Consider the following 24,312-nt stretch of genomic DNA (forward strand, 5'->3'; position numbering starts at 1 on the left):
CGTTGACACTACACATTTAGGTTCTTATCAATTTTATCTGTGGACCTAACTATAACTAAAATGATATAAGTGAGTAATGAATGATTGAGGATTTGTATTATTCCTATTATTTCGTTTAATATTAATTAAAGCTGATCAAACACAAGTATTGTGCTTAAAATTGTGTCTTTTCATATATAATGATGAATACGCAGTAGATGAAACGGAAATTACGGGTAAGTCAACACCTACACAATTTACCCCTTACAATCTTTCTCTAATGAAGACTTTAATCATTACAATTTTATAAATGAATTATTTGTTCAGGATTGCTGCCTAAATAACAATTCTTTGACCTAAGCTTTCTCTCGATTGGTAATTAATGTTTGTTTATGATTCACTGTTAGCCAACAGGCATAGTTGATTAAGGTTGTCAAGTTACTACATATCCTTGGCAATATGGATTATAATGGAGAAAATACATAAACAAATACCGATGTACATATTTCACACACCCATATAGTTATGTAAGAAGGGTTTTTATTCTGAATCAATTTGTTTGTTTGGTTTAAATATTACTGATTTATGTTTAGTTGAGGTAATGTCATATTTGCTCAAGATGTAGATAATAACTGTAAATAATAATTAAATTTGAGTAGGGATTCTCCCTTCTTAAAGCATATATGTTAGATAACTTAATAATAATATGATGCATTTGGTACAATACATAAAATCTTATTATGTTCAATAATCTAAGTGTGACATCGACAACATTAAAAGAAAATAAGTTTTTACATTAACATTCATTGTATTCTGTTATTATTAGACTAAATCATGTTATGTCAATCTGAATTTATATTTTCTATTTTATAACATTAACTTCATGAGACATTTCAGTATCATATGTAGTGAAGCTATGTTAATTACTTTAAATATGTGAGACTAGAAAGAGACACTTCCGTTGCTTAGGTTGTACACTGTATCAATTATTATGTATAAATAATAAAATCAAAAATTATCTATAGAATATTGTTATTCAATACTAATAATAAATATGTCTATAAAATCCATGATTTATAAATGTAATTTTTGTGATGAAAGTAGTGAGGTACTTTTAACAGGTTGTATACAGTTTTATACCTATTATTAATATTGTATAATTTTTTCTAAGCAGGTCAAATAATGTATTGGCAATTCATTAATTTCTGGTTACATTATAGTAATGAAAGCCTGTATATAATGTCTATAGTGTAGTAAAAAATTGAGTTTTTGTTTTTTATTTGAATGGTATTTATAAATATAGTTAACCCTTTTGAACATTTAATGTAATAATTGTTAATTATTTAAAATATAAATTAGGGTTAAACACAATGTTTAACAAACTACACACTTTCAAATTTATAAAAAATAATAAATTATAAAAATATGTACTTAAAGCTTTGGAACATTATTTTGTAGGAAATATATGTAGCAATATTCCTAGAAATTATTTTTTATTTAAAAATGTTCAGTTTGACCATTTTATTATACATATATAAAGTCTTCATTAATCTCACTTTTAAAACTATTAATTTTATTTGTATCATAATGGTTTTTTAAATCTATAATTACATTCAGATTTGATTGTGTTCATTTATGTTTTGTGGCGCCACGCCCGCGAACCAGACGGGAGCGGTCAGTGACCCGCAGTGCACCCTTACCGTTATCGATGTTTAAGGAAACCAGATTCAAGTCATACAAATAAGGGCTGATACTTTAACTAGTATGAGATTAACGTTATACGCATAAAAAGCTCTGATATCTGCTAGGATAGCAAATCTACTGTAATCACTATATAATAGCTCGCGTCTCACGGTAATGCGGCGCGTTATAATTTCAATTTAACGATACATTTTTTATTTGACTGCTATGATACCTTAAAAAAATTGATTTTTGATATTGCGGGACTGTAAAGAAGGCGGAACATAATTTGTGTAAGACAAAGATAAAAAAAATCAGTGGCGCTACAACCTTTTTAGGTCTGGGCCTTAGATTTCTGTATCTATTATGATCATTTGTCAATCTAAGGCAAGTAGGTGATCGGCCTCCTGTGTCTGTCACACGCCGTTGGGTTTTGGCTCTAAGGCAAGCCGGTTTCCTCACGATGTTTTCGTACACCGTTCGAGCGAATGTTAATGCGTACATAAAATTAAAGTGTACAGACGGGGGTCGAACCTACGACCTCAGGGATGAGAGTCGCACGCTGAAGACATTAGACCAACTACATAGATAAGTTAAACTAAAAATCATCCAACATCTTTCTAGTAATTAATATTTTCGTATCGAAACGAAACAGGCTGATGATAATTCTGAGACTGATTTATAATACGTCATACTATTAATAATGAATAGTTTATTAGTCATAGCTTTAATAAAAGTCGTAAATTTTTTTTTAACTAATAATTTAATAGCTCTTTGAAGATTTCATGTAGAAACGGTTTGTATTTAAGTCATTCAATGTTATATTTTCGATTATTGACGGAGTATTATAATATGAGATACACTGAGTCACACTTGTTGCTGTGATGTAATCGTTAAGAATTACCAAGAATCTTGATTACCTTATATACTGTATAAGGTCATTTATACAACCTTGCAGAAAATATTTCCAAAAACGCGGAACATTTAAACTTTAAAGCAATGCTTGTTGGCTAAGCCCCTAGTGGGGCGCTTCAGGCTTCCTTGATCCCTGGAGCAGGTGTGAACTACCTATTAATAATGAATTTCGTTTAAACTAAAGTCTAGGTTAGTTTCGAAAACCAAATTTCCAAATGCGTAATTTTTCCGACGAATTTAATATAATATATACGGTTATATTACTGACCCTTGTATATACAATATGAGCTGCGAAGGCTATTAATGCTGTCATACTCCTGTTATATTGTATTGACTCTTGATTTGGCACGTATTGGTTCCAAGAAGGCATGGTGACGGCGCGCGCTGTATCACTCGCTGACGAAGTTATTTTCTGTATGATTAGTCACGCGTGCATCCGGCGCGGTCTGGACGTGCTGCTCTGAATTGTTTAAAACAGAACTGCTTTAAAAGAGCGGCAAATAATTGTTTATTTTAATAAAAACTTGTTGAATAAGTGAATATTCGTTATACTTAATAATAAAAATATATTATTTAAAGTGATATTACTGATATTGCATTTTTCTGTGTAAAATGACTGTATGCCAAGTGCAGTGATAAGAACGTTGGTGGTAGTAGGGAAAAGTGGGTCGCAGTTTTCGGAGAGTGAACTTGTGAAACCATTATTGTTTGTGCGATAAATTATAAAAAATATTGTTTGAAAGTAGAATTGTGAGATAATCGTGATACTTATTTATTATTATGTGTGCCTAGTACCTTAAAATCTATTACAAGGTAAAGTTAAGGAAAATAATTATAAATCTTAGCTAGTTAACTATCTCTATAGTCTATACTCAAGGTATCGTCGTTAACGAAAAAAAGCTGCCTTAAAAAAATATTTTGTAACAATTTTTAACAACAAAATATATGTATATAAAAGCAGTCGTTTATCAATGATATGTATCCCCTGTCTACATATACGATATTATTTTTAGAATAAACAATAATATAACTTGAACCGATAACGGAGAGAGGCCAGAGAGATAACGCTCAGCTGTTTTTATAAAGGACCTCTTAGTGTTTACATATAGAATGTCCTCTAATTATAGAAGACTTTAAACTGGTTATTTTAAGGCCCTCACTCGGCTATTTTACTGAATATTTCATCCATCCAAACTTGAATAAATATTGAGATTTATAAACTTTTACGTTTTGCGCTACTTTATGTGCATTTTCTCGCCCAGTTGTTATTTGTTGGTGCCGCGACCTCGTTTAGTTCAGATCGCGGGGGCGCCCTTTCTCGCCCATAAACCGCCCACAAGTACAAGAATCTAACGTGGACTTATGACATACGTTGTACAGTGTTATTAGGAAAAGGTACTGCTCACCAACCATAAAAAAGTCTTAAAAGCATTCGTGCGTAATGAATTTCTCTATAATTCTCCAACGTTAGGTTAATTGGTAATTTCCTTGGTTAAAACGATTTATTTTAAGTTATGTCTGGAATACAAAATTTCAAATAAATGTATTATTATTATTGATTGCGTGATTATTTTTAAGTACCAGTTGTCCTCGCGAATTGCGTTTCGCCTTAATATGGTTTTCTTACTTAGCCTACCTTTTTCACAAGCTACATACCAACGTATGAAATATTTTACTGTGCTCCCCATAGAGGGTTCGCTTTTCCGGAATATAAACCAAAGTGCTCTAAAGAAATCTTAATTTTTCAATTCTCGATTCAAAAAATATAAAAAATAGTGGAATTCGTCCAGCCGTCTTCTAGTAGGCGATTTATATTAATTAGAGAATGAATTGGTGTAGGTGAACATAGATACTTACTGACGTACAACTCTTATGCACTTCTCTTATTGACTTTCAGTCTTTTTTTTACTCTGATCACTTTCTTGTTTGTTTGTTGTTGTAGCAAATACAAAGGTAACATTACATTTAATAATGAAGGTTTATAGTATGTTTTAAGTAAGCCTTGAGTCCTTACTCTTACTTTCCTAGTGTCATTTAAATAAGGCTTTCAATGTTAAAACAAATATATCGGAATGCATGCAATAAAAACACCTTTATTGTAAATGCAGTTCAAATAGAACGCTTATGAATTGTAACTTATTCAAGTATATCTCAAATATATGTATTTTTTTAAGAAAACACTTTTTAAACGGATTGAAGCAAAAGTATCACAGCTGTGATGTGTTATTTGAAATTTTGTATTCCAGACATAACTTAAAATAAATCGTTTTAACCAAGGAAATTACCAATTTACCTAACTTAGGAGAATTATAGAGAAATTAATTATGCACGGATGCTTTTACGACTTTTTATGGTTGGTGTAGCTGTACCTTTTCCTAATAACACTGTACAACGTATGTCATAAGTCCACGTTAGATTCTTGTATATGTATTTTTTTTAAGAAAACACTTTTTAAACGGATTGAAGCAAAAGTATCACAGCTGTGATACTTTTGACATTCGCCACCTTTTGTCTTCAATCGCCGTGACCACGCATGCTGTAAAGCACGCGAAACGTCGGAAAAATTTAAATTTACCACTATGTATATAATTATAGGTTTATAATAATAATACATAGCTTCAATCCGTTTAAAAAGTGTGTTCTTAATGTGTAAAAGCTATGTTAACAAAAAACAATACTATGTATTTTTTATTATTTCAGATCTTACTCTGAAACGAAACGAAATAAAAATGACAACTCGAACGCTCCTAGTATGGGTGTGTCTGCTCGCCGTGTGTTACGGTCAGAGGGCTGAACATCTGTTGGCCCAGAATCCATGTTCCAGTAAAACAACTTGTAGCGACTGTGCAAGGACAGCGACTTGTGCTTGGTGCTTCGCCCCCGAGTTTAATGGACCGAGATGCTTCAATCCTGCCATGGAAGGAGGCACCGCAGGGTGTGATGAAGCCTACATCTTTAACCCTGATAATCAGCAGTCTATCGATCCTATGTATAACAGAGAGTTGACAAGAGGTATAGTGCACGCCCTTTGCATCTTATTAGTGATAAATTGGTTAGTAGAGCAGATAGGGGCTCATCGCCGATCAGTTTAAGTTCTAATGGGCTCTTTGACAAGATTTTAAAAAGTCTTTTAAAAATGTAAACAGTCTCTTATTTCATTCGGTTCAAATGAGCGACTCGTACCAAAAAAGTATTTTAAATTGTTCTGTATTTTACAGCGAAGGGCCGTATGGGTATCGGCATGGAGTCGGGCTACTACGAGGAGTCTATGAGTAGTAGTAGTAGTAGCAGTAGTGGTAGTAGTGTCAAAGGCGGTGGTGGTTACATGGCTGCTGGAGCTGGTGAAAACCTGGTGCAAATTAAACCGCAACGTGTTAAACTACAGTTACGTATGAGTAAGTGTAAACATTAATTTAAACATAAATTACTTATTGTGTGTGATTACTCCTCTTTATTCTCTTAGTTATTATATAATAATTTTGATTTATTTATTCACACGTCGTAACATTATACAAAAACATATAACATCCTATCGCTAATCAGCAATCTCTTTGAGGAATATTATGTTAGTTTTAAGGTATATTTAGTCTTGAAAAATAATGCTACCCTTTAACATGGATTTTTTTAATACACGTGTCTTCACAAAGACATCATGGAACAATAAGATCTTAAGTTAAGACTAATAAGTAATTTAAGTCTAACTTAATTTACCAATATTTAACATAAGAACATTTTCTAAGAAGACACGCCAATGTTTAGCACTTAAGACTAACGCACACTAACACTTATTTAAGTTTTTATAAAACATGGAAACAGCAATACATAGCAAAAAAAAATATACACTTCTGTCTACTACCGCTATTGACTAATCCTAAGAAAAAATGTAACGAAAATACCGACAAAAAACCAAATTGAAATCACAAAGAAGTTAAACCGACTTGTAAATAAAGAATATCAGTTAACCAGATGTAAACATGTTTTCTTGTCATTGTCATTGCTTGACAAGTCTCGCCTAGTTAGGTCATTAGTGTTTAGTGTCAATGTGGTAGATAATGGTACAGGGTCATTATCATTATTATAATGCTATTTTGGTTTTTGACTTGAATTGATCATAATATATGTATATAAATTTTAGATGAATTAAAAAGCGTTATACGCGGGTAACACCGAAAATGTTTAGAACGGGCCAGTTTGCTAATGAAAACTTTTTGAATTTCAATTTTAGAACTCTTTGGTAACCTAATGTAGTATATTGCATTCATTTGTCATTTGTTTTTGTGAAATGGCAGCAAATCTAAAACTCTTGTTACACGTGAAAATTAACCTAACGCCAGAAAATTTTTGGTCAATGATTTATTCTGACATTCGTTGTGGGCTTACTCAACATCAAAGCTATGATAGGCTGCGATCGGCATTTCTTAATGAAGCCCCTATCTCGTGCCACTGTTTACAATTGGTTTAACGTAGCAATCTCAATGTTGATCCGCGTGAGAGACGTCCTTTAACAGCGACTACTGAAGATAAAATCAGTGCTGTGCGACGCATGATAGAGGAAGATAACAGAGTGACCTATCAGCAGATACGGAATCTTTGTACCAGTTGGATCCACCATACTTTGACAGACGACCAGAAACACTTTCGCATGGACTGGTGAATATTTGACTATGGCAGGTGTCGAGATAACGTGTGGAGATTTCATTTATACCCAAGACCTGAAGATTAAATTCGAGGTATTCGCTTTACCAGCCCTGAAATTGCGGTGAAAGCGTACGAAAATGCCATTGAAGAGATTCCTCTAAGGAAGAATGGGCCTACTGCTTTTCTCAGTGGTTCCATCGAATGCGACATGTAGAGAGGAACGGAGATTACTTCGAAAAACGATAAAAGTATTGGCAACATTAAGCCGTTTTTCATGTTCTTAACATTTTCAGTGTTACCTAGGTAATATAACAATATTGCTGGTCTGGGTCACAGATTGCATTCGTTTTTTTTTTGTTCATAATTTTTATTGATTTTGATTTTTGCGCTTTTAAGACATGCCGGTTACAGTTAGTCTTCGCAAGCAACTGTTTGCGCACATAGATAAACAATCCTTTGGTGGTTCCGTGCTTCGAACGCGTGACCTCCTACAGAATTTAGGTTAACTTACCTCGAAATTTAATTCGTTACATTTTTAATTATATTATTTTCTTTCAGACCAAATGCAAAAGATGTCGTTCTCATACGCCCAGGCGCAAGATTATCCAGTAGATTTGTACTACCTCATGGACTTGAGTAGGTCAATGAAAAACGATAAAGAAAAGCTCAGTACTTTGGGAAGTTTATTGTCAAGTACCATGAGAAATATTACATCGAATTTTAGGATTGGATTTGGGTCTTTCGTGGATAAACTCGTGATGCCATATGTGTCTACTGTGCCGAAGAAGTGAGTCTGACTAATAGTTATAACTATTGTCTCTTTTTAAAGCATATTGCATGAATGAAACAGCAATATTTTAAGTCATTCTTAATATGTTACTATATTACTACGCAAGTCTTGAGGCTTGATGGAAATGTTTTGCGGAATTAGGTTAACTTTTATAAAGAAAAGTAACATTATAAATTCCCGTTTCATCTTCTATCAAACGATACTATAACATTTTATTTAAGTTCTAGTTTTTAAGTAAATTAAATAGCCACGAAATTTTTCTTCTCTTAAATATTGATATCGTAGTGCAGTGTTAGCCTAGTGGCTTCAGCGTGCGGCTGTCATCCCTGAGTTCGTAGGTTCGATCTTCGGCTGTGCACCAATCGACTTTCTATATGCGCATTTAACATTCGCTCGAACGATAAAGGAAAACATCGTGAGGAACCCGGCTAGGCTGAAACCCAAAAAGTCTATGGCGTGCGTCAGGCACAGAAGGCTGTTCACTTACTTGACTATTAGATTAACAAATGATCATGAAACAGATACAGAAATTTGAGGCCCAGACCTAAAAAGGTTGAAGCGCCATTGATTCAACACAAGAGAAAAATAAAGACAATGGTCGGTTTTATTGCTTTCATATAGTTATAATATATAATAGCCATAGAAAATATATTGATGTATTTTCTACCAGAAATTGTTTGTTTCAACCGAATCTATGTATTTTAGTTTGATTTCACCGTGCGACGGCTGCGCTGCTCCTTATGGATACAAAAATCAAATGTCCCTCAGCAACGATACAGACTTCTTTGACGTAAGTTACCCTTAGCCTCGGACGCTTAAACAATGCTCATTGTTAATAAGTTATTCATATACGTAAACAAGTACACTTATGAACGTCAGAAAAGAAGTTAAATTGGTTCTAAATTTAAATTTACAACGAGTTCTCAAGTCAATGGCGTAGAGCGAGCAAGAAGAACTGGCTACATTCTGCCACTCTTTTTATTCGTATTTTAATTATGAAAAGTATTCTGAGCAGTATGCTTAGCAATTCAAAGTATCTTCTATCTTTCCTCTTTTTCTGTCAAATTGACTTAACGCTGCGAGGAAAAGAGATACATGTAATAAATCATTTATGTAAAGTGTTATTTTGTCAAATACATTTTCATATAATACAAATTGTGTAGGGTCGCAGAATATATATACAGAATATTTTGTAGAAAGCGGTAGCCCAAGCTGACGTGTCAGGAAACCTGGATGCTCCCGAAGGTGGCTTCGACGCCATAATGCAGGCTGTGGTCTGCAAACAGGAGATTGGCTGGAGGGAACACGCAAGGAAACTGCTCGTCTTCTCAACTGACGCCGGGTTCCATTATGCGGGAGACGGAAAGGTTCGTTTTGTGTATATTTTTTTGGCACGTACTTATTAGAAATTATTATTTTTTAAATATTAACGATTACTCTTGTTTCGGAAGCAACAGGACCTATGAATAAAAGTACTCCCAAACTTAGAATGTTTAGAGATTCATGTAACATCTTTATATGACTTTTTAGAGAAATTTGTGGACAAACACAATGTAACTTGAGACAAAATAATAAGGAGTGCTTCTTATTATAGGTCGCTAAAACTCTAGTTTTAGTATACAGTGGATTACCGGGGGTCCACTGTATACTAAAACTTTGCAAACGGCAAAAAAATTGCATTTTTAATTTGTCGCATTATAGTTATAGTGCTGCTTATAGTCTGAAAATTTTAGGAAAGAGAACCTTGTAATCTGACAAATTACATATCCAATGATAAGATTAAGATAAGAAATCATGCTTAATTATGTATGTCAAATTTAGTAAATTAAACAACACAATAGAGAGCTTACGTATATTAAAAATTTAAAGTCATTAATTCAAATTAAAACTAAACAATCAGAATCAAAACAATTCCCTACACGTCGAGCACATTAAGGGTGCTGCGTACAAGTTATAACACGTTAGATCACGTATTAGCGAAGATAGTCAATAAAATATTCAATAATGAATTATAGACCGTCTCAGATTACCGGGCTTCCACAGTAATTGTTTTATTAGTCCGGATTACCGATACAATGGTATATTAGATACTGGGATATATATTACCTATATTATTCTTTATAACATGGAACTACGAACGTGGGAAGGACGTAAGAAGGCTTTGAATCTAAGAGATTTTTTATGGAATATCCTTAAAAACGAATAGTTAGGTAGGTTCAATCCCCGACTGTGCCAATGGACTTTCTGCGCGCATCTAACACTCGCTCGTACACTAAAGGAAAACATCGTGAGGAAATGTTTGTCTCAAACCAAAAATCGCTGACAAGTCACAGACAGAATCGGTCCTGTCTATGAAATAAAAATGATCAAAGAATCGGATGCATTCTGAGGCGAAGGGCCATTTAGGGTTGTAGCCTTAAAGGAAACTAAACACAATATTTTCTCTTCCAGCTGGGTGGTATTGTTCAACCGAATGATGGGGAGTGTCACATGGAAGACAACTCGTACACACACTCCACAGTGCAAGATTATCCCAGCATTTCGCAAATTAACCTTAAGGTTAGTTAATTAGTTAGGTTAGTTAATATTTTGAACATGAATTTATTTCCAACACACAAATATACAGTATTTATAATATTCTTAACCCCATGTGGGTTAATTGTGGGTAAACCCACACATTGGGTAATAATAATTAAAAATTAATTTTTATTTAAGATACACATATGTAAGATTTTACACGTCGATTACAGGTTATATTTCTCAGGGTTTTCTAAGACCAACATCTTTCCTTTATGTCTTTTATATGACATTTTAAAGATACATATGCAGTGTTGGCCTAGTGGGTTCAGCGTTCGATCCCCGGCTTTCTTTCGACTTTCTTTCTATGAACGCATTTAACATTGGCTCGAACGGTGAAGGAAAACATCGTGATGAAACCGACTTGTCCTAGACCCAAAAAGTCTTGCATTGTGGCGACTAAGACGACATTCAGAGGTTTATTCAGAAATACTCAGAAATAATAATCATAATGAACCAGTGACCCATATGACGGTTAAAGGGAAAAGGTTTATAAATTCTGCTAAATGTTAACCCTGACATACAATACATGAATACTTCAAGGATTTTTAGGAAATATGTTAAATTAATTAAATGACTCATTTTGATTTCATATTAATTGTTTTCTTGTGAATTTGTGTGTGGACTGTCATTGATTTGAAACGTCACGTAGGTTATGTAATACGTACTTATTATACGTACGTTTTTAAATCTACTCAGCCGTCTTTAAGTTGTTCTCCTAACCGACTCTCATCCCTGAGATCGCAGGCTCGATCCTCAGCTCGAACCTATGTTTGTTTTAACATTCGCTCAAACAGTAAAGAAAGACATCCTGAGGAAACAGGCATGAATTACACTCAAAAAGTCGACGGCGTATGTCAGGCACAGGTGGCTGAACACCTACTTGCCTATTAAACTGACAAATGATCATAAAACTGATACAGACATCTGAGGCGTAGACCTAAAAAGGTTGTAGCGCCACTGATTTATTTGTTGTTTAAGCCGTCTTTACATATTTAGGCCACAAAATACATATACCAAAACTTTGTGCGTACGTGTATGTGTATACGTACGGGAATTGTTATCCTATTACGTGAACAATATAGGGAAACAAATAAATAATCGAGAAAATAACAATAGCTTACTACAGACTAGACTACAGAACTACGAAATTTAACAAAGTGATAATTCTTTTAATTGACAATATTGTCAGTTATATAACTGTGTTATCATTTTCCAATAACTAATATACTAAGATAATACCCGTTGCTTACAAATATATATATTTTTTTTTATAGGTGAAAGAGCATGCTATCAATGTAATATTTGCGGTAACAGCTGAGCAGATTAATGTGTATGAGCAGTTAAGCAGACATATTGAGGGCTCCAGCAGTGGAATCCTTAGCGATGACTCGGATAACGTTGTGGACTTGGTCCGGGAACAGTATAACGTGAGTAGAAATAATATTCCTGCCTAAGTGAATTTTATGGTTTGAAAGAAAAAGTAGATAATTTTTAAGAAGTAGAATCTGATATTTTTATTAAACTGAAATAATTGTTTTATTGAGATTCGAATTATACTAAGGCCACTAAGTCGCGTAATACGCTAATGTAACCACAAGACAACAGTTGCGGCCAGGTGGTGGTTGAGTTCAAATGACGGCTATATAAGCTAAGTATTCAGGCAAACAGTCTTATCGGAGATTTAAAAAAAAAGTTATACTTATTTTGGCGCCTTAGGGCAAAATGTTTTTTTTAAATAAAATAAACGATGCGCACGCAACACCGTCACGAAAAACCGACACCTGCACACCGTCACAAAAACTCGACACCGTGAAGTTGGCATAGTGAACATTTTAAAATAAAAAATGTCCATTTCTTTAATTATGTAGAAATAATTTTGTTTTATTTTATAAACTTTATTCAAATATATAACGCGTTATAGTAAAATTTTCTTTCAATGTTATTAAGTACCTTTTTTCTATTGTTAGTTTATAAGATAAAACTTTTAAAAAGATTGTTATCTGGTTACGCCAAAGAAGTTTAACGTCTAACGCGTGTACATAAGTACACACACGTTTATTTTTAAAATTATTTGTCAATGATTGTCATAGAACAAGTAAATTTACTACTTCTAATAAGGAAGCACTAAAATCGCAAATACTATAATTTGTATAGTAATTTCTGTATGAGATGTGCGTAAATAAATAGTGGAAATATTTTTACAGAAAATTACGTCGACAGTAGAAATGAAGGACACCTCAAGTGACGCAGTGCAGATTATGTATTATTCATCATGTTTGGGAAGCAAAGATAAGCTCGTACAGACAAATAAGTGTGAAGGACTAAAGGTAAGTCGTACAGGAGGCAAACCGGCAGAGGTTCATGGCGTTACTGTTTTGTATTAATAAATATTTTTTCTATTGTTATTGAGTTCTAGAGAACACACCAATATGGGTGTCCATAGTTTGTTCATTTGTTCCCTTTCTTATAAAAAAATGTAAATATATTGATTTGTAAGTTCCGTAATCAGACACATAAAAATATTAAATATGAACCTAACACGATATATAGAAAAAATGTTTCTATAATAATAATAATAATTAACGATTGTCATAATAATTGAATTTTTTTTTATTGATAACATAATGGACTTCATAATGTATGTATTTAACCAGAAAATCAAAATTATTTTTATTAGGTAGGAGACGTGGTCGAGTTCTCAGCCGAAATAACCCTAAAGGAGTGCCCCAAGGATCCCAGCAAGTGGCGACAAACATTCACGATATACCCTGTGGGTGTTTCTGAAAGTCTCACCGTGGAACTGGACATGCTGTGTGACTGTCCCTGCGAGCACCCGGGACACCATGTAAGTAATAATAATAAAACAAAACGTCTACAAATACCTGTAAATATTGTCTGTTAACAACTCATTTTTTGTTGAAATTTTTTAAACTGATTTTGTTGAAAATTTTACTGTTTCCTAAGTTGAAATATACCTACAGATAGATAATAATAATATTATCATTAAAACGAATAAAGGAATTATGTCGATATAACTTTGTGGCTAGCTAGAAATTTGTGGGCGTACATACTTACGGATGCGCACGTGTACGCACTTGGTAAGCCTTAATCCATCATTTTAGTCAAGTATTATTTAATTCCAATAATTTGTGAGTAACTTTTGTGAAGTCTGTTAAAAATTGTGTTCCAAAATATTTCAGGCCTACAATGACAGTCCACTGGTGTGCAGCGGTCAAGGCATATCTGCTTGTGGTGTCTGCGTGTGCCATCCTGGACGTTTTGGCAAGAGCTGTGAATGTTCAGCTCACAGCGGAGTATCCTTGGAACAAGAGAGAGGATGTCGTCCAACGAACGCAACCTCTGGACCACTTTGCTCCAACCGGGGTACCTGTATCTGTGGTGTCTGCGAGTGTAATAAGATGGATGATCTGCTTAAGGTGAGCTCTAGCGTACAATGTTTTTTGTAAATAATACAAACGCGTCTTTTTGACGAGAACTATTCGATTAGAATATTATAATGTTGCCATATTAATGTTTATATAATATAGTATTGTCTTTTGTTAAAATAGCTTTTACACATTAAGAAAAACACTTTTTGAACGGATTAAAGCTATGTATTATTTTTTAAAACTTATAGTTATTTACATAATTCTAAATTTTAAATTTTTTCCGACGTTTCGCGTACTTTTCAGTGTGCGTTTCACGGTGACTGAAGACGAAAGGTCTTCAGTCTTCAGTCACCAGGCTTTAATCCGTTCAAAAAGTGTTTTTCTTATATATAATATTCCGGTATTTAACTACTGTGATAATGTAATACATTTATTTATTAAAACTTCGTTCCATTAAAAATAAAAGGAATAACATACATTATCAGTGATGCAACGGGTGGCTTTATCTCTTCCAACCAACCTTAGCAAGAAAAAAGTAAATACATAGGGTAATATGCAGAGCAGTGTTGGCCTAGTGGCTTCAGCGTGCGACTTTCAACCTTGTGGTCGTAGGTTCGATCCTCGGCTGTGTACCAATAGACTTACGAATGTGCGCGTAAACATTCGCTCGAATGGTAACGGAAAACATCGTGAGGAACCCGACGGCGTGTGTCAGGCACAGAACTGGCTGATCACCTACTTGCCTATTAGATTGACAAATGATCATGAAACAGATACAGAAATCTGAGGCCCAGACCTAAAAATGTTTTAATGCCATTGATTTTATTTGAAGTGCAGCAAGTGCATATCCAAATCAACAAAAATAAAATTACAAGTTTTAAAATTTTTTGAACAATTATACAATTATCAAATCTAACGCAAAAAATATTAATCAGATAAAAAAAAACTTTAAACAATACAAAAGAATAAGAAATTACATAAAGTACAAAAGGGAGCATTCAATTATTACGTAACGACGTTTTCGGGGGGTCCTCTTATGAAACGATGCGGGGCGGGGATTGAATTACCCGTTATTGTTAATATTATTTTCCACTTTCCAGTACTTTACACCACACAATGGTAAGTTTTAGGTATAAAGAGTCCCTAGGGGTGGTCACGAAACGTTTACCTATTGGATACAGAAACGTTACGGCGCGTTTCATGGGGGTGGGGGGTCAAGAATCTCCACAAATTGCGTGACGTAATACTTGTACGCTCCTAAAGTCACGATTGAATAGGATATGGTTAAGTGATAATGTAGAAGACTTATAAATATCTACGGAAGCGTTATACAAAAATAAATGTAATTTAATATTTAATCCATAATTTCAGGTGATATCAGGTCCATTCTGTGAATGCGATAACTTCACGTGTGATATGAATCATGGCGAGATTTGTTCCGGTCCGTCCCATGGCGAGTGTGTCTGTGGCAAGTGCAACTGTAGGCCAGAATACACAGGTCCTGCCTGTCAGTGCCTTAAGGATCAGAGCGCCTGTATATCACCAGGTAAGTGTTTTGTGCCGTTGGTTAATAGGGTTGGGGCAAACAAATTTTGACATATCAACTCATACTTGTCACTGTCTGTATAAAGTCTAACATATTGGCATATTTCAAATCGAGGCCGTAGAAGAGACGGCATGAACTAGAAAGAGCTCTCCTTTTAGCTTGTCGTAAGTTAAGTTATGTTTTTTTTGTTTAAAAAAAGTTTTTAAGCTTTAACTATTATACTCCACGTGACCTCTTGACCTCTATAATATATAATAAATATCAATAAATTTGCGTTCCTTTTCACCAATAACAAATATTTGCAGTGCAAAGTCCACGTCACTCAATGTAACTGCAAAACCCTTAAACGGTTGACTTTTCTCTTTGGTTGGCTTGTCATGAATGACAGCCGATGAATTACTATGTAATTAACTCAAAAATATCTTAAAGCCGTGTTATGCTCTTGGGAAATTTCCAACAAATGTCAAGTTATCAATTCCAGTTGATTCACGTGAATCTTTTTAATATTGTAATAGCTATCATTTTTTGACATGTCAGAGATTTCAATTTTCAACTTTTTCAATTTTAATACGAGTGAACATCTTAGTCCATGCATACATTCTATTTGTTAGTCAATGTATCCATTTTATTAAGTGCGGTCCACATTAAAGATCGATTTACGGCGAGTGAAAAGGGCGTAGCTTTTTCATCAAAAACAGTAAAAACGCACAACAAAAAGAATATTTTATTTTTAAAAAAGGTTTACTAAACCTGGGATTAATAAGCAGTGCTGCCAGCAAAAGAATAAATAAAGTAATTATACTTAATTCGATATATTGTTCGTAATATTTGTTCTTTTTACAATTTTGCAAAGTGAACCTTAATATTTAAGTGATCAATTTCACTTGAGTGATTAAATATTAAGGTTTACGATTTTGTAGGTAAAACATAAAATATTACGTAGCATTTTATTGTGTTGCCCCAAATTTGAGGCACGTTTTTAGTAGCAACACTTATGAAATGTCAGAATTCTACGGAATGAAAAATCAGAGTATATGCTATTCAAAGTGAAAATTAATCGGCCGTTCCTACCATTTAAAACTTGGGAAAAATCTATCCCGACTTTGTTGTATATATATGATAATATAATTTATTGTCTATAAATATATTAGATTATATAAATTTATTAGATTAGGGAGCGTTCAAGTATTACGTCACACAATTTTTGGAGATTCTTGACACCCCCCATGAATCGCGCCGTAACGTTTCTGTATCCAGAGATATTCAGAGGATTCAGAGTAAGTCGTTTCGTGGCCAACCTCAAGTGACTCTTTATACCTAAAACTTACCATTATGTGGTGTCCTTACCATTATCTGGAAAGTGCTTCCACGCGTAATTCAAGCCCCCCGCATCGTTACGTTTTACAAGAGGACGCCCGATCCCATAAATCGTTATGTAATACTTGAACGCTCCCTTACGATTGAGAACTGTACAATAAATATAACGTCAATACTCAGAGCCCTTGTCCCGTTTACAGATGTGTATGTTTCTATATGTGATGTATTTATTTTCAGAGAACGGCAAGATTTGCAGCGGAAATGGTAAATGTGTGTGCGGTCAGTGTGTGTGCAGCGTGGACGACGACCGACACTACACTGGCAAGTTTTGTGACAACTGTCCTGTGAGTGTTTACTAAAAGTTTCATTATACGTGACATCTAAAGTATTATAATTAGTTAAAATATATAACAGATCATTTATAGTAAAAACTAAATTTTTGTAAATTTTCAATATTTTATAGTTATTTAGTTTAAATCAATAACCATGAAAATCGGTGCAGCCGTTCTCAAGATATACGTTTTCGAACAAACCCGATTATTTATTATTGAATTTTGTATATTTAAAAAATAATATAAATATAACTGACATTCTCTCAAAAACTATTTTCCTATAAATAAAATACAAGATTTTATTAATAATAATAATAAAATTGTACTAACATTGGAAATTGTTTCAGACCTGCCCAGGTAGATGTGAAGACTTTAAGCACTGTGTACTCTGTGAAGTCCATAAACGAGGCCCGCTCTATAATCCGGATCAACCGGGTCGGGACTGTGGCGAATGCGCTCTTTATCCGGAAGTCGTCGAGGGCAAGATTGAAGGTAAATTTAATTTGTAATCTTAGTGAGTAGTGTTGGCCTAAAGTTAATCTACAGGTGTTCAAACCGGACATTTATTTGTATATGCGAAATACACGGGAAACGACATAGAACATAATGTATCATATATCAGTCTATAGCTCTTATAATGTTTTACAATACGGCCGGACAAGAAAAACGGAATTTCAATTAGCATGTTTTTTTAAAGGCACATAACATGAAAAATAAACATCATAAAAGAATGTTACGTATTTGCGTACATACCCACTAGGGATGTGATTAACCAGAATATAAACAAATTCTACGACGCTGTCCGCTTCACGTGAAATGCCTTTCATAGAACATTATTTATTTTAAGAACTATTGCATTTTTATGAAAATATAGAATTTGGGCTTTTGGTGCATTTTCCTTTCAAAGTATAGTCTCGAGCTGTTGTGCGTGCTTCAAAAACTTTTTCGCTAGTGTGTTATGCTTATCTTGTCAAACAGAAGAAAACATGCATTGCATTTACGAAACAATGTGAATCTATTTATTTCTGATTATTCTTCAACTTTGTAACAGTGATAGAAACTTTTGTTTAAATGGTTGTAAGAGATTTATAAAAACTAAATTAGTCCAACTTCATCGGTTTAATTTAGAATCTTCATCGAAATAATTTTCGTCACAGCGTTAACAGAGTTGTTTTGAAAGTTGAAAGAATAACATAATTTTAATACTTTTTTAGCCAACGAAACATTGAACGAGCACTTGTGCAGTTTCTACGACGACGAAGACTGTTTGTACGTATACGTTTATTCGTACAACGACACACGTACCGTACACATACGCGCGCAGAAGGAACACGAGTGTCCCAGAAAGGTATTTCAATTTTCTTATTGAATTTATTTTCCTATGTGTTTTTAAAGATTTTATAAAAGATTATTGTTTTTGTTATGTTACGGTAATATATCTGATACTAGTGAAAACTCTGAAGTTAGGCATATAATTCATATTATTATATTTATTATGGTCATACACGGAATTGTAGGAGTTAGAAGAACCTTTGGTTATTAATTTTCACAAGAATCAAACCGTAAATTATCACGATTTTTTTAATATACATTTCGAAATTCGATAAAAATTTGTATGAGAATCGTTTACGATGTAATTAAAAATCAAGAGGCTTCATTATTTAATTCAATTTTCCAGGTGTTCATCTTAGGCATAGTTCTGGGTGTCATTGCGGCGATTGTCCTTGTGGGCCTGGCGCTACTGATGCTGTGGAAGATGGTGACCACGATACACGATCGAAGGGAGTTCGCCAGATTCGAGAAAGAGCGTATGATGGCCAAGTGGGACACTGTAAGATTTTTTACACATATTTATAATTAATACTTATTGTTCAACAGTGTAGGACTAAACCTTGTTTGATAAATAACTTTCGGTTAAGAAACTTGTTTAGATACACAATTGGATATTGATTTGGGTTTAGTTTAGACGAGACAAAAGCATTTATGTCCACTATTTCTGAAAACTCTGGTTGTAGATTTATGTATGTGTTTTGTGATCCTTTTTTTATATTTATAGACAAATAGGTGATCAGCTTTCTGTGCTTTTAAGGCCGGTTGTTTATTCACTAAGATTTCCATTGTATGAGCGAGTGTTAAATGCGCACATAGTAAGAATAGTCCATTTGTGGTCTCAAGGTTCAGTGCCTCTCGCTCAAGGCACCCACCCCTCCTCGTGATTTTTTTTTATTAATTCGAGTTTCTATCCCGTAAAAAAATTTTGTTCAAACAATTTTTGTTTATTCCATTACACATACACTATATCTTTGTTACAGGGCGAGAATCCAATTTATAAACAGGCAACATCCACCTTCAAAAATCCCACGTATGCGGGAAAATAAGCGAAACAGTGATTATCACTGGTAGTGGTTACTAAGTCATCAGTATTTGAATATTTGTATTGTAAAGATGTACTGTCAGCAAAATATTGTCGCATTTATACTTTGTGAAATCGTTATTGACTGTATACGTATTTATTTGGAACGGAATCTCATTGCAATTTTAAGCAGTGTTAACGTTATAGAAACTAAATGTTTTGTCTCTTTCCGTCGAATTGTATCAACGCTGTGGCGAAAAGAGACAATGAATGCTGTAGTTAAAATGTGTAATTAGATTTTGTTTTTAAGGGTTTTATATAACGGATCTGTACGAATGAACGAAAACCATTACGGTCCCATCGAATAGTTAACGTATTAACGTCTTAAAACGCACGCACGAATGTATCCTTTAATACTCGTATATAAAACTCAAAGCTTAATTTTAGTTTGGTATTAATAAAAAAATTACCGATCTGTGACCGTTTATTTAAATCGGTTTAAATGAATCTAAAATAGCGCTGATAAAGAGCATTTTATTAATGATCTGATTTACATCCGTTGATTTTGCTGATAGTACAATATAGATGCCTTACTGTGTGCCTTTACATTTAACGGAATTTTACTCCATTCCAATAGAATTGAAAGAAGTCACCAACCCGTGACGTCATTTACTAGACTACACACTATCAAATATATATTATAATATAATATTAGATTATATATATTTTTTTAATCATGGGACATGTTTTTTTACGTTTTGTATCTTCAATTGTATGTTTACTATTGCGAACATATCGCCTTAATATGTTTTTATACTTCTAGTTTCATATCAACGTATGGAACATTTTGCTTTACCCCGTAGAGGCTTTTCTGACTTTTATAGCTTTCATTTGTTTTTTCGATTTTTTCTCCTTAAACTCCTCCTCAGACTTCAAGGGAATAATTAAAAAAATTACTCGAAATGGTGCTTGGTCTTCTAGTTTTGGGTATAGCGACATATGCGATACATTTTTTTATATGTTTTTAAATATGACGAGACGTATATATGTATTTTTATTTTTGGTCTAAAATAAAAATGCGTTACGCGATTTTGAGTGTAAATTACTAACGTTTTTAGTAAATTCTTTTGGAGTGGAGTACATGTATGTCTCCTATGGTCTAATCTCATAGTACGCGTTTTGTACTTATGTGTGTGTAGTTTAACATTAGGTAATAAATATATTTTGTAGATAATATAAATTCACAAAGCACTGCCTGTATTTATTTTTTTATATTTCAAAAATGTGTAGTGCCTTAATGCTAACAGTGCCATTACTAATACGTGATTATTATTTATGAATAAACGTCAAATTTTATATGAAATTATTTTTACGGTTTATTGCATTTTTAAGCGGAAATGAATTTTTTAATGATTTTTATAATGTACTGAATGTATATGAGTTTGTTACGGATAATTAACTAATTGTGGCCTTTTAATAGCTAATAAATAATTAGTAACAAAAACGGGGTTTTAATACTTTCGAGTGTATTTTAAAGGGTCCTGGATAAATCATTTTTATAGTTTTCGTAAAAAATAGCCAGTCCTTTAGAAAAGTCTACGTTTTCTACGAATTATGAGTAGTACTCTGCCAGAATTCCTACTATGAAATTCTGTAGATAAGTGTGAGGCATGAGGCAGATACATTCCTGCTTTTACTCTAATATATTTTTAGACAATCAGCTTTATGTGTTTGTGTAGACAACTTAAATGACATATGTCAAAAACATACTTGAAATATCTTGAGGTTTCTAGTATGAATTATGAGGCTGGTACAGAAAAATAAAAGTATTATTGGGTCGTGGGGCTCAAGTGTACAGGCGCTCAATAAGTCGCTGTATTGCGAATACATCGATTAAATGCTGCCAGCATTAAAGATACACTGCCACGGGGATCACTTTTTATTTATTTTCATTTTCTATTTATACATTTTTACTTATTATTATTTAGGGTAAGAATATTGTATTCGTATTAGTAGTATTTAAAAATGAGAACATCACTTCGCGCATTGCCAAGGCCCGAGCAACCTTTGCACAACTTCGGCCTATATGGCAGTCACGGATGTTGACGCGTCGAATCAAGGATAAAAATTCGGATCCAACGTCAAATCTGTGCTGCTCTATGGGTGTGAAACGGAAGGTCACCAAAGACATCTCGCACCGACTCCATGTCTTCGTTAACCGCTGTCTTCGCCGTTTTCTGGTCATCTACTGGCCTGAAAAATTCTCTAACGAGCAACTTTGGGAGCGCTGTCAAGAAAACCTGATCGGCCAGCAGATCAAGCGACGCAAATGGAATTGGATAGGCCATACACTCCGAAGAGACCCCAATCATATTCCCAAGCAGGCGCTTGATTGGAATCCGCAAGGAAAGCGGAAGCGTGGCCGTCCCAAACAAACCTGGCGCCGAACAGTTGCAGACGAGGCAAAGAGACATTAAGTCAAAGTAAGTCAAGTATTTTAAAAACAACGAGAACATAAGTTGTATCTGATTACCAAAACTTATGCCATATAAACATTCCGAAGTTACGTTCTATGTTCTATACTAGTCCGATGGACTGGAAGTAAATGCTTACTATATCTTGCCTATAACTGTTACATTTGGGAATTGAAATTTAAAGGATCCCTGAATAATAAAATTATTTAGTATAGAACTTGCTAATACTTGAAGCGAGGACACCAAAACGTCTTAAGGCTAAAAATCAATGTGTGTGATAATGGTACGTCGTATACTCACACACTCAAGGTAGACAAAAAGGTAAAAACGAAAAATATTAGTAAAAGATACAAAAATATTAGGTTTTTATTATACTAATAACGCAACTCAGAAGAATTCAGTAAAAAAGTTGGTTGTGAAATCTTTTTATAGATCGCAGCATTAGCTCGAAGGTTTATTAAATATTGGAATATTGAATGTAACTAATTTCACTTCGTAATTGGACAGCAAACATTCGGCCATTACAATGAGCCGAGATTAAACCTATTAGTCGTTCATAACAAACAGTTTATGATATTGGGGTTTCTATTTAGTGTGGCTATTCTATAGTTTTTTGGTTATGTGGTATTCCACACCTTGAAAAAACGGGTTTTAGATATACATTTTTTCTCAAACAAAATAACGTTTAGATTTAAATATTTTCTTTCAACCTGGAATTTACTCGGTTTAAATAACATGGTAATGCAATTAAAAAATTACACTCTTAGATTTATACTTCCTTATAATTTGTGTTATATTCTTTAATTCGAGTTGCTTTTAAAACATCGCTATTTTCTGATAAGACCGCTTGTTTTTGGTTATTTTATATGTCTGTTTCCGTCTGTCAATTGTCCTTTTCTGGATCACATAAAAACAACCAAGTACCTGAGATGATTGATTCGACGCGTAGTTGAGGCCCCCAAATCTCAAGCTCAGTTTTCCAGTTCGCAAGCTTCTAAAATGTATTCAAACAGTCGTAGTAAGTAAGTAGTAAAACAACTCACAATCGTGAGGCGTTTGACCTTACGATCCATATTTCTTTATTAATTAATTATTATATTTTATTAATAAAGTTGTTTTTCTTTCTTTCCATTAATGAATATAAATTCGTTTATATTTCTAAATAAAGTGTAAATTATACTGATTAGTAGATAATTTGTCATATCTATTATTTATAGCAATTCTACTTGTTCGTGCTAAAAGTAAATTTAAACATCGAATAGTTGTAATTCGGTTGAAAAAACTAAAATGAAAAAATAACAATTATCTAAGATACCCGACTCAATATAAAATAAATAAATAAATATAGTCTTTATTGACAATCTTGTAAGTTACATTTTATCTTATTTATAAATATAATAATAATAATAAACCTTTATTCCACATCTTTGACATACATTTGATTGAAATAAAAAGAAAAATTATAGTTTTACTAAGATGCGGCCCCTGTCCGGGTGAAGGCCTCCTCCAACTTTTTCCACCCTACTTTATTTTTTGCCATCGTCATCCAATTTCTGCCAGCTACCCTCTCGATCCCGTCGGCCCATCGCTCCATTGGTCTTCCTTTCTTCCTGTTTCCTTTCGGACCCGTCCATTCTGTTACTGTTCTAGACCATCTGTCATCTGTACAACGGGCTACGTGGCCTGCCCATCTCCATTTAAGTTTAAGGGCATATTGCTCAGCATCAATAATATTGGTTTTTCTGCGAATATTTTTACTTCTATGTTTGTCGCGTAATTTAATTCCGAGAATACTCCTTTCTATCGCACGTTGGCACGAACGTATTTTGGCTTTTGTTTTGTTTTTGAAAATCCAAGTTTGTGCTCCATATGTAAGGCAAGGCAACAGGCAAGAATCCACTAGCTTAGCTTTGAGGATTTCTTTTAAGCTCTGAAACTTCTTCCAAGTTGAGGTGACGCGGCGCTCCAGTTCGTTGTCATGTCTTTGTTTCTTAAATGAAACTTGTTTACCAAGATAAGTATAGCTGTCTACATACTCGATGTCTGTTCCGTTAAGCATAATCGGGTAAATGTTGTTATTTGTTGCAACTTTTGTTTTCGAAGTATTTATTTGTAGTCCTATTTTTTTGCTGGCAGTATTTAGGTCTTCTATCATTTCTTGTAATTGATTTGGCGTTCCTGAAACCAAAACTATATCGTATATGGCTGGTATGCCTTGATATGAAAGCGCCTGCCAAATACTTTCTAGTGAGATACAGTCAAATGCTTTAGTATAATCGATGAATGCTAGATATAGGGGCTGGTTAAACTCTTGATGCT

At 33.7% G+C, this 24,312-nt stretch overlaps 1 protein-coding gene across 2 annotated transcripts; it reads left to right on the top strand.

Moving 5' to 3' along the window:
- The first annotated feature begins 56 nt into the window (after positions 1-56).
- On the top strand, positions 57-21,003 carry LOC123710723 (integrin beta-PS). 2 transcript variants are annotated; one of them, XM_045662853.1, is made up of 17 exons: positions 57-215; positions 5,275-5,586; positions 5,793-5,969; positions 7,771-7,999; positions 8,708-8,792; positions 9,199-9,369; positions 10,454-10,561; positions 11,857-12,009; positions 12,787-12,909; positions 13,260-13,427; positions 13,783-14,019; positions 15,343-15,517; positions 17,072-17,178; positions 17,514-17,658; positions 18,381-18,514; positions 18,845-18,997; positions 19,479-21,003. In XM_045662853.1, the coding sequence occupies exons 2-17, from the start codon at positions 5,304-5,306 to the stop codon at positions 19,542-19,544; spliced, it is 2,514 nt and encodes an 837-aa protein (XP_045518809.1). In that variant the 5' UTR covers positions 57-215; positions 5,275-5,303; the 3' UTR covers positions 19,545-21,003. The 2 variants fall into 2 exon arrangements, with proteins under 2 accessions (XP_045518809.1, XP_045518810.1); XM_045662854.1 differs by lacking the exon at positions 57-215 and adding an exon at positions 3,004-3,387.
- The last annotated feature ends 3,309 nt before the right edge of the window (positions 21,004-24,312 follow it).

This window comes from Pieris brassicae, chromosome 6 (genome assembly GCF_905147105.1).
Source record: "Pieris brassicae chromosome 6, ilPieBrab1.1, whole genome shotgun sequence".
In the NCBI taxonomy this organism is placed as follows: Eukaryota; Metazoa; Arthropoda; class Insecta; order Lepidoptera; family Pieridae; genus Pieris; species Pieris brassicae.

What these genes read in the sequence shown, in the direction of transcription:
- LOC123710723 (XM_045662853.1), top strand. Translation starts at nt 5,304, where the DNA reads ATGACAACTCGAACGCTCCTAGTATGGGTGTGTCTGCTCGCCGTGTGT. An exon ending in GTGTCTACTGTGCCGAAGAA is followed by an intron (nt 8,000 to 8,707) that starts GTGAGTCTGACT and finishes TATGTATTTTAG; the next exon opens with TTTGATTTCACCGTGCGACG. An exon ending in GCGAGCACCCGGGACACCAT is followed by an intron (nt 13,428 to 13,782) that starts GTAAGTAATAAT and finishes AAAATATTTCAG; the next exon opens with GCCTACAATGACAGTCCACT.